Here is an 11,818-nt window from a genome sequence, read left to right as displayed (position 1 = left end):
TGGGTTTACAATATTATATGACAGAATTAGACATCTAGTGGCATGGCGTTTCATAGGGTGGTTCACATCCCAGCTGCCATGTTGTTCATATACTAATCTTCCCAAACAACTCTATTTGTGTAAAAGGTTGCTTGGATATTGTAATATGACCAACTACTTTACAGAGTTTGGGCCATGCTACTGAAGTTATTTCTTCACAGCCCATTATCAAACCCAGTAAGCAGATTTTTTTCATTTATTTTAATGCGGAACTATACTTTAAAAATAAAACAATTGAGACCAGGCAAGTTGATTATCACAGTTGGTGTCCTCTCTGCAATAAAATTAAACTACCTGTCTGTCTGAAGTGCTTTCTTTAATGTACACTGAGCATACCCAGAATGAGTGTCATTTCTGGTCCGATCAATCAAAATCGCTCAAGATCCTGAATCCAGAAGAGGACTTGGTAAAGATGCTGGCCCATTCGCAGAGCAAGGAGAGGGGAAAGTAGAACACAATTCTAAGCAGGTAAGCAAGTTTATGCTGCTTTAGGCTATTGTACATATACAGTTCAACTAAAATGCACCATGCTGTATGACCTTACAACCACACAATTTTAAATAAATATTTTAATTTTATTATTGACATTTACAAGAAGAAAAGGCATACTGATATGTTACAATTGTATCAAAATTTGAAAAATATGAATGTTACACAAGTAACAGATTTAACAGAAAAGCATTTTCTTGCTTTCCCTGAAAGTAAGAAAACTATACAGTATAGGAAAAACATCAGTATCAAAAACATAGGTCAGGTAAAAGCACTTATAAAAAAATGTTCCACAGTACAAAGTATCACAAAAGTGATGTTTTGTTTGTTTGGATTTACAAATGTCTAAGTGAAGGTTTCAGGAAGATCTAAATTCATGGGTTTTATTAATGTTTTTTAACATCCTTGTTTTGCATTTGGAAATGTCATTACAAAAATATACTTTTCCAAAGTAGAGAATTCAAATTTGAATTGCAGCTTCATTTTATAAACATAAAAAATAATGTAAAAATGGTCATAAGGTGCTGATCATATTGACCTTATTGTAATCCCTTTTTGTGTTATTTTAATGTCGATAAATTGAATTTTGTGCCATTGTGCAGTGGATATCTATAAAACAAATACAATGTCAAAGTGTACACATTGTGGTAGTTTTTTCTTTTTTCAGAGACTGCTTCATTTTCTCAAACATCACTATTTCTGCAGAGAAATTGTTCCAAAATTATTAAACTACATCTGGCTTACAAACATAATTGAGAAACATAACATTACAGTTACAACACTGAAAAATATCACAATGAACCAGATTAAAGAAGGATTCTACTTAACTTTGTGCATGCTGGAAATCAGGCATTGTAGTGTTATACATGCAAGGAATAGAGTACAGAACGCAATTGCTTTAAATACATCTCTGTCCTTTCCAGCAGCAGAAACATTATTATTTTAAAGTTGTCTCCTTAAATAAAGAATGTCCACTGGCCAGTTCTTGAAATGGAGACGCTTACTTGTAAACAAACATATAATGTTTGACTGTCATAAGTTTTTTGCATCTTGACAATCCAGCTATATATCACGTCTACACGTACTGTTCTGTTTCTCCATCTTTGGAAGCGGTCTTAGATGCATTTGCTCTTAACTCTTCATTTGCATTTGCAGATGCTTTCTCTGGAAGTGATGCCAGATCTCTAAAAACATCTACATAATGTCCAAAACCAGGACCCCAGTTTAGGAGATTGTCCCAGTTAAAATTACCAGCTTGCTGGCTTAGCTTCATGGGTAAAGTACTGTCTGCCGGTAGAGTGGCTGTAGGTGACTGGGCACCAGAAGGCCCGCCTTCGCCTCTGCGGCCAGGATATCTCCTTGGCTTTACTCTAGCACCATAATTGTCTTCATCATCTGCATCCGACTCATTGACTTGAGTCAGTTTTGGCATTCTTGAAGTATACACCATCGGTTTGTCTCTGTCATATTCCATTTCTGAGCATGTAAAAGATTCATGTGAATCGCTATCAGATGACGATTCCGGAGCTGGAATTCCATCTGCTGGATTTCTTACTCTTGATAGGGGCCTCTGGCAGTCCTCTTCTGATGAAGATCTGCCATGATCTGCACTACAAATGCTTGGGTTTCTTGGTCTGGGAGTGTTAAGTCGTTCCACCTCCTCTATTGAAAGACCAACTGGTGGCCCACTCTCCATAGGAATCTGCCCTATAGGTTGTTTAAGTCGACTTCCTGGTCTGGAACTATGTCCTGCCATGGTCTGAGGACTTTTGCTTCTTCTACCAAGTCGGGTTGCATAATTAAATATACCAGGCTGGCAGACATCATTGTGCATTTCCAAAGATGAAAGATGGAGTTCCCGTGCAGGGCTACTTCGGTAGAATGTTGATGATTTTGAAAATGGTGCAGGACTATGACGAGATAAGGGGTTAGGTGGTGGACAGCCTGAATGGCCAAGTGTTGCTGTTCTAAGCCCCTGGGTATAGGATGGCTGATAGGTCAAACTGCTTGCTCCCAGTGGCAGTGGAGATTGTCTGGCAAAACCAAGAGGACTGTGTCTTTGAATTGAGAATTTAGGAGTGTGACTCCGGAACTGTTTATAATGTTGAATGATGTCTGCATCAGAAGGAGCAATACTACTGGCATTGTCAATGTCATAGTGCTCTATCTCTGTTTCTGGCATGGCTAAAGGAGCACTAGGTATTATTTCTGTACTGTGTGGTATGTCTGTCTCATCATATATTAAGTATGGATTTTCCCTTTCTATGATATCTGGCTTAGGGTTTCCTTCAGGTTGCTTTCTAATAGTCATATCATCACCATATGGTGGAATATTATCAGGATCATCAAATGCATCATTTTCACTTCCCTTTTTCTTCTTTTCTTTTGGTTTCTTTTCTTCTTTTGGCACTTTATTTTTCCTTCCTCTACACTGATTACATAGAATCAAACTGAGGACCAACAAAGCAAGAATTGTAGCACAGCTTCCAACAATTGCTGGAACTGCCCAAAGTGGTAGTGACAGCTGTTCAGTCTGTGCAATAAGAGTACATACATGTCCCCCATGTAATCCGCCTTTGCAAACGTTACCCTGAGGGCAAACTACACCAAGGCAAGCTACAACAGTTTCACAATGTTTTCCTGTATGCGATTCAGGACAAATGCAAGTAAATCCTGATTGGGCATGAGGTTCACAGCTTCCTCCATTTTGGCAAGGGTTTGAGGAACAGTCTCCAGGTGGTACACAAGTGTATGCATGCCACTGATTAATGCACATTAAGTCCCCCCAGCATGGGTTACTGGCACAAATGTTAGGACCTCTGCATCCTAGTTTAGTTGATGACTCTGATTTAGTTATGCGAACCAGGTCATGTTTACCACTGAATGGTAGATTGTCATGGTTATACTTCACATAGGCAATGCAACCATCAAAACCTAAAACAAGAAAGATAGAAAGAGAATTATGGCTTAGGTTGTAATATAATTCCAGCATCCCTTATTATTAACAAAATGTATTTTAAGTAAAACATTTATGACAATGAAATCTAGGTGGAAAAAACATTGCTATTATATACTACCGGTATAAGGTAGAATAGAAATGAACAAATGTGTGGAACATATGTAAACTGGAAAAGAAAGATTATTGCCATGAGATCCATTAATATCAGCATAGAAATGCAAAATGCCCCCTAATTATCAACCTTTTAGCATCTCATAGTCTAAAAAAAAAGAGTAACAGGGGTCATATGAGGAAAATACAGGGTCTACTTAGGACCATGAGATAAATGTTATGATAAAGCACTAAAAAGGTGTAAATCCTTTATATTAGGAAATAGAACATGACTGAAGTACACCCGAGGATTTGGCTCGGACAACATTCTCAAGAACAAAGGAGTTTGGATAAAGACTGTGGATCAACTGTTCCAAATGCAACACACAATAAATTCACCCTTAATTTAGTAAAGAACATATATTTGGCTTTAACTAAAGTAAACAAAAATGACAGGAGATAATGTAAGACAAAGAACAGACATTTAATGATCAGGGATGCAAAGGTGAGAAATATGGTTATATACTTAGGACGGTGGATCAAACATCTAGAACTCTAGAACGGATGGAGAAGACTTCTCTGTACAATGTTATAGCAATTCACAATTACAAGTACTTATGCCAGCATATCACATGCACTTAGTTTAATGGGGAAATGAACTTCCTACCAGATGCAACTACATTTAAAGTAATGACAATGCCAGGTAAGAATTTCATTACTGCATGAGAAAGTATAGGAGTAAGGTAACTTGTATTACATATAAAACATGCTCAAATAATCAATATGTAATGAACAATACTATTATAGTGAATGGCATGAGGAAACATGTTTATTGCCATTGGAGTCTGCCAACTGGAAAGGTATGCACATTTGAGTTAAGTTTAGACTATCCAGTTACATAAAAATATATCACTGACATGTCATTGGTCATCCTAAAAATGTTTGGAAACCTAAGGCACTGAAAGAGTAGCCTAAAATGACCTGACCTTTAGTATGCATACACAATGACATATTGCTCATCTGGGGTACATGGTGCAACTGGTTTTGTTCTTTATTTGTGGATAGTACATTATTTGGGCTAATCAAATTCCCATTTGTTAGAAGAAAAACAGAAAACATTAAACAATGAACATTAGGGGAAAAAAATCTAAATTGATTGGCTTGGCTATGCATGCATTTTTATGTGCAGATATACTGTTAAACAGGCTGACTCCTAGCATATTTGTAAAGTACAATACATGAGAGGACGAACAGGACACTTTTGCCACCCTGATTTCACTTTCAAGAACCCCAAGAGACATGGGGTAGCTAAAATGCATCCCAAACACCCATAAAAAACTAGAAAATTAAAAGGTTCATTATTCTGTTTGATCATATGCAGCATTTCTAACTAAATGAATCACAGTATCATTTATGACAGGGAATATTGATACTTATGTATTACATCAAATATTTACCATTCTGGGTGCTCTGGGATGTCTGTCCAGGTAGAGTTCCTCCTATCTGAAGTGTAAGAACATTAAGACCTCCAAAATCTTGAGTGACGTGATGAATATCTCGGCTGTGTGTTTGGTCTAAGGACAAACTCGTAGTGGATCCATTTTTTTCCATAAGAAGAGTATGCCAGCGACCATCAGCCACATACATCTCAGGGATATTTCGCTCTACCTTTCCTGCAATTCCAGCATCAGATGTGTAATGGAGTTTTCCATTTTTGACCTGCAATGTAAAGAAAAAAATGTCTAGGTGAACACATTGCCTAATAAAGAAAACCTGGAATTTAGATTTAAAGCTAGTCAAAACAGAAATAGGTGAGCCATGCCATGGTTAACTTTTTTTTGTTTTTACTTATGACTTATAAACAAGGACAATGGGTTTTGTACTTAAAAAAAAAAAAAAAAGGAATTCAAAAGGAGCTTCTGTATTCCTGCTCTGAGAATTTCTTTTTAAACCCAGACCCCTTATTAACGGGGTCTACTTTGTGACTTGTGACCAACCTGCCCCCGCAATGTAGTTTTAAAGTATATTTTTATTATATTTACCCAAGTACTTTTCCCATGATAAATTTAAATTGGGAATGGATAAATAGGGCAGTTAGAATTGGCACGACATTTGCTTGAAACTCCCTATAAAGTCCCACATTTTGGAAAAAAAATCTTTCATACCAAACCACAAAACCCCCTTTCAACCATAACATAAATACATATTCAACACAGTAATATAAAAGTGTGACTAAAGTGCTGCAGCCATTTACGAGTCCAAAATAACTATTTCTATATTCTTTATATTCATCTTCTATAACTAAAATGACTTTTAATTGGTCTACTGTGTTTCCACTAGGTTTGGATCATGATGCATTCTATAGGAGAAAAGAAACCTATGTTAAGTTGATAATTTTCTGCTTCACCTAATAAAAACATAATCTGTTTAACCAACTGAAGTTAAAAGATGGCAAACATAAAACATTTTCCATTTCTCTACGGTGAAGTACATACTGTGAAAGCTACACAAAGATAGCCTATTTGAGAAACATTACAAGCTTACGTTTTTGGCAAGGTATAAAGTTTATAACCTATTTGAACATATAGCATAACTGGAAAGAAGGTGACTCTAAAAAAGAATGGAAAAGTTTAGGATTTGTACCTTTTAAACTTATTATTTTGGGAAAGTTTATCTCCTTCAACATACACTCCTTTTATAGTAATAACAAATATTAAGACTATACTGTTTCAAAGGCATTTTGAAATCACCTATCTTTTGGTTACAAAAAAAAATGAAGAAAATCTATATAATCTGAAAGGCTCCCCATATAAGTGGAAATATATTTTTCCGTAATGTAAGTATGATTTAAGGGTTTTGTCTCACTGATATCCATTTTTACACTAATCTGTGACACAACCAATGAGATCATAACTTTCATTATGCTGTAAAGGATAACATTTGATGCTAGTTACTGTGCTGACATATAAAATATTGATTGTTAAAGCCTAATGTTGGAATCACTATAAACAAGGCAACAGTATCTTTTCACAAAGGGCAAAAAAGACCCGGGAACACACAATAATGTAGTTATACCAAATGGATAAAAGGAGGATGCCTAATAAATGGAGAATTTAGTTACCACCATCAACAGCTGACTATATAAATAAATATATATATATATATATATATATATATATATATATATACTATTTTTATTTTTTATTTTTAAATATAAAATGACCTTTGAAAGCCTATAGCCTGCATCACTACTATGCTTATTTTGAAGTATGACAGGCCTGACTGAGCCACAGCCAGGGATTAAATTTTATCAGGTTCTTTTCAGGAGAGGATAACAAATACAGAAAAGACAAATAGGGACATTTTTCTGGCTTAAAAATTCATTTTGAGGTCTTTAATAAGTTTGCTATCTTTGGACAAATAAAAAAGATAAGTTTCCAAATGTAAAATTAGGTATGATGTTTTCTTATAAATTAACGGATGATCATAGAAGGGAGAACTTTTCACAGTTTCAATTGTCATAGCTGATTAATGTCAGTGTACAGCAATTTTACAAAAGTCAAAGTAAGTAATTGGAAGGGGATACATCTCCTGAAAACCATTCGCTTAATTCGTGACCTGAAATGACTTGCAGAATAAATAAACAAATGAATAAGTACAATAGGGGCAAATCTGGAGCAAATTAGACTTAAAGTAGTTATAGATCAAACGTGTTTTTTTAGGCACTTGCTTGGGCAAAGCCATTTTAATGTGCAGTATTTACTGTGTTCTACTATGTCAAATGGCTCATAATGAGTAGAACTGATTTGAAAAATACAGAAAATAGGAATGGAGCAGCTCATGGAATGACTACCATTGCAATAAGACTAAGTGATCTTTCATGGACTGCCACTTTTACGATGACATTTTAAAACAGATGTTCTAACATTGAATAACTGTAGAACTTATAACTATCATAAAATGTACACAATAATCCGTCAAAAATATATATAGTGTATATCTGGGGGTATAGTAATGTTTCATACTGCAAGTATGAAATGGATTCTACGAATCTTCTGCTCACACAGGATCTCAAGTTACAACCTTTATTCTCAGGGTCAGATAAAGGACATGGCCACTATCATGGGTAAATCTGACATCTGCTGACAGTTTCAGCTATCTTCATTAGGTAATGCAGTAGAAATTACCCTAAAATGACATTTAAGCATACAGTGGAGGGCAAAATTAAATCAGACACGGGTTATAGTAGTAAAAGTAACCAAAGACTAGCATAACTGGTACAATCCAATGGGCCACAAAAATGATAGTAAAGCCAGTGTGCCAGCATATTATTTTCAGTACTTTTGCATTTTTAGATTGAGCATACAATATGTATGTATAATTAGTTTTATGTACAACAGTGCAAATGTTAAAACAAAATGCAAGTTATTTATTTTAGCAATGTAAATAATAAATAAATATTTGCAAATCAATACCTTTATAGCTGTGTAATTGCTAATTTCATGAATCTGAAGTAAGAGGCCATTTTCACTTCTTGTTCGGAATTTTATCTCTAAGTGATTGACATATGTTGACTCCACACCCACACTACGATGCTGTAAAAGATATTCACGTTTCTTGGCCTGGCTGATGGCATACTCAAGGTAGCCTCTGCCTTCAAGAGATAAAGCGGTGTCTGCAGTAATATCTACAAAATCAAAAGAACAAATTAATGGATTATCGGAAAAAAAACACCCAAAAAAACGTCATTCATTGGTAAGCGGCCAATGGGTGGACGGGTTTATATCCAAGATGTATAGATTAAACAAGGAAGATGTAATGTAAATGCCCATTAAAGATAAAATAACAAATCCAGCTTTTGCTGCAATATTTCTCAACAGTAAGTTTTCCTGCCACTGGAAATCCTTAGTCTGATCGCTACAATCATTCAATCTACTTCCTCTGAGGTCATCCAGGATTTGCCCCAGCCTGTCATGAGAAAGTATAGAAGAAGCAGGCCCACACTCCAGTGCTGAAGGGACTGCAAGAAGCTAATACTGGGTCAAATTTGCATTTAAAAAAGTACTTAATATTATATTTGTAATTATTTGTGTTGTTTCTGTTTTCCTAGAGTTTAACTTTAAAATCTGGGACAACTAACATAAATAATAAGCTATCTCAGCACCCTGCGAAGTAAAAAAAAGGCTGTGGCTGGTAACTAGAAGCCCTGCTTTTCCATCAAAGCCACTCTATACCATTACTGGCTTGGGGAAATAGTTTACTGGTATACTAGACAGCAGGTCTTCTACACTCAGCTGAACAAATGAACCAAGTTCTGTCCCACTCTGCCCAAGCAGACACCTGATGTTACATTTTATAAATATATTTCAACCAAAAATATGCATAAATGTAAAGAAATTAAGATTTAGAATTTAGTTTCATGCCAACATGGAAGAGCACAAAGTTAAAGGTCTACAAGTTTTCTTGTTAAAGATTTCCCCAAATCACATATTTTAATAAGCCTGCAAACCTTGTGTAAATTCTAGTACCAGATCTGAGAAAGGAACAGAAACACCTGTAGCACGCATGATAACACTTAACCAAGAACCGCATAAAACTAGCACATAAAATGAATGACTATATATTGTGGGCCCATGGCCTATTTTCCCAGTGAAGTAAGGTTATTATAAAGCAATGTAAAAGTTAACATACACTTTTCGCAGTGCTTTCCAGTAAAGCCATCTTTACAGTTACACTGCTGCCAGAACCAATTATCCACACAGGTTCCTCCATTTTGGCAAGAATTTGTAGTACAGGCTCCTTCTAATCTTGGACACCTAGACACACAAAGGGACAGAAAAAAAAGCTTTAGATCTTTAATGCTCTGCACTAAGGTGACAGCTTTACCATGTGCTTTCCTAATATACCATATGACTTTTAAATTAACAGAAAGGTGAGAATGATTTTAAGAGGATATTTCCATGTAGAATGTTTTTTGCATCTTGTAATTTTAATATAGGCTTGTGTCTTGTAATCAGGGTACAAGAAAATTATTAGATCTCTTTTTAGTTGTCTGGATTTTCGATGTATGCAGCTCCACTGTGAAAGTGCCTTATGCATTGGTCTGGTGGTAATATTACAATCATATTATTTATATACTTAGCTTTTTGTAGTTTTAGTGTTGTGCACTTTTTCTTATTTTACAAAAAAACATTTATGTTTCAAGAATATTGCTTTATGAGGACGCATGGAAAGACTAGTGACCCCTGGTAATTCGCTTTCACATAATTAGGGAAAATTGAAAACATGACACACGGGATAACTAGTGACCCTGTAAATTCATCTGAAAGTGACTCAGGAAATCTGCTTGTATGACCTGCTGAGGGGAAGGGAAATCCCATTGAAAGAAAGGACAACCAACTAATTAGTGATGAAGTTTCTAGCAGCAAAATTTTACTGATGGCCACATAGCAAGGGCAAGAATCATGTGCGTGTGTGTAAATGATTAATAATATCATTAACCTATGGAATTGACGTCCTATTTTAATAAATATTTTTTTGTAATTGTGAATATAACAAAGGTACGATAGATTCAGAAATGTAACAATAAACCGTCATGTACATGGTTCTTGATGCATGGTTTGCCCAAGGGGAAAAAGGAATGATGAATGTGTGTGTAATGTGCATTTAAAAAGAATGAAACTGACATTTTGGTTATAAACACATAAAAACCTCAAATTGTAACCATTAAAATGAATAGTTTTACCATTCACCTTTTCAGAGCTTTAAAATAATATTTATTAAACACTACATACAAGTGAACTATAATGGTATAAATTGTATGTGTTTCTCTAACCTTTACTGTTAAATAATAAACTTTGTAATAAATTACATTCAATTGTATTATGTTTACTTTGACATCATTTAAGAAAATTACATTACATATGTATAAGACTGAAATATGAGAACTGATATCATTAAATGATACTAGCTTTTAAAGCTGAGCTAAACCCAAAATGAAACTCAGATTATTTTTCCTATACCTGGTATCCTAAACAAATCCAAACATCACTTGTTTCCTTTTCCTGGGAACCAGAGGAAGACCTAAGCTCCAATATGGTAATTATAACAACATTTGGATTAGGTTAGGGACCAAAAACTGGTAGGACACAAGTTTGGATTTAGGTCAGCTTTAAGATTAACATATGGGTATGGGAAATCTGGCTCCGGCTTCACACTTATAGTATATTATTAGAACTTACAAACTTTAACACATAGATTTATACTATACATTTTAGATTGTCCTGCATCTGTATTATGCATTAATGAAAATATGTGTCTTTGATTAATGTAACTGTATTCCATTGTCTTGGATTTAAAAAAAATATATAATTTAAAGTAAGACTTCAAAGAAATAATATGGTGTCATTATGTTATCATATTGCTTGGCTTATAAGACATACCGATCTAGAATTCCTTGTGCTGACAAAGCTTGGCTGGGTTCTAGAGGACGCCCATTTACTGCAAATTCCATTATACAACCTACGAAGTCATGGCTTTGTACTTGTCCTTTCCTTTGTAGTATTGGTTCCAGGGATCTGATACCTCCCACTGTTATTCTGTTTGGCTGAACATCCAGAGTCCTGTTCCAAGAAATAAGAATCATTGCAAAGCGAATTAATTTTTTTTTTAGCAATGATGATCATAGCATAAATCACCTTTGCTTTTTTGTCTAGACTCAACAGAAGATACACATACTTATACCACATGCTTTTATACTATTCATAAATACACAGATTTAAAGTTAGACTTTAGAACTTCAACACAGGACATATACCAAACTGTATTATTTTTTGAAACAGACAACCCTTTCTGTAAAAGAAAAGAAGGTAATTTTGCAATATACCAAAGCTACTCTTTAGGAGGGAAGTGTTGATTATTTCTCTCGTTGTATTATATGTTAATATATGGTGAACTATATTTAACCGGGGTGAAAATTAAATCACAGCACCAACTTTAGCAGATGCTTAGATTTGTAAAGCTACCTCTAAAATCAACGGGTCGCTCTGTACTTCTGATACTTCACTCTGATAACTTTTAAGCATGACCACCAGCATTAGACAAATAGATGCAAATATTACCTAACACTGTAGGTATTAACAATGTAACAATGTACATGTAAAAAATCCAATAATTCCAATTGAAAGTCTTTTAAAAATTGTAGAGGAGTTGCATTTGACACTAGGAGGAAATGGTGCTAAA

At 34.9% G+C, this 11,818-nt stretch overlaps 1 protein-coding gene across 1 annotated transcript in view; it reads right to left on the bottom strand.

The window, feature by feature from the left end:
- Positions 1 to 593: 593 nt before the first annotated feature.
- Positions 594 to 11,818, bottom strand: part of FAT4 (FAT atypical cadherin 4) — a 156,733-nt gene continuing 145,508 nt past the window's right edge. The window contains exons 13-17 of the mRNA XM_072405808.1: positions 11,020 to 11,199; positions 9,269 to 9,393; positions 8,053 to 8,264; positions 5,035 to 5,296; positions 594 to 3,462 (exon numbers count right to left, since the gene is read on the bottom strand). Of these exons, the coding sequence (XP_072261909.1) occupies positions 1,604 to 3,462; positions 5,035 to 5,296; positions 8,053 to 8,264; positions 9,269 to 9,393; positions 11,020 to 11,199 (2,638 nt within the window). The 3' untranslated portion in view covers positions 594 to 1,603. The remainder of the gene's footprint in view (positions 3,463 to 5,034; positions 5,297 to 8,052; positions 8,265 to 9,268; positions 9,394 to 11,019; positions 11,200 to 11,818) is intronic.

The sequence above is a fragment of the Pyxicephalus adspersus genome, chromosome 3, assembly GCF_032062135.1.
Source record: "Pyxicephalus adspersus chromosome 3, UCB_Pads_2.0, whole genome shotgun sequence".
Taxonomy (NCBI): domain Eukaryota; kingdom Metazoa; phylum Chordata; class Amphibia; order Anura; family Pyxicephalidae; genus Pyxicephalus; species Pyxicephalus adspersus.
The sequence above is the reverse complement of the archived record's forward strand: the minus strand, read 5'-3'. Positions and strand labels throughout refer to the sequence as shown.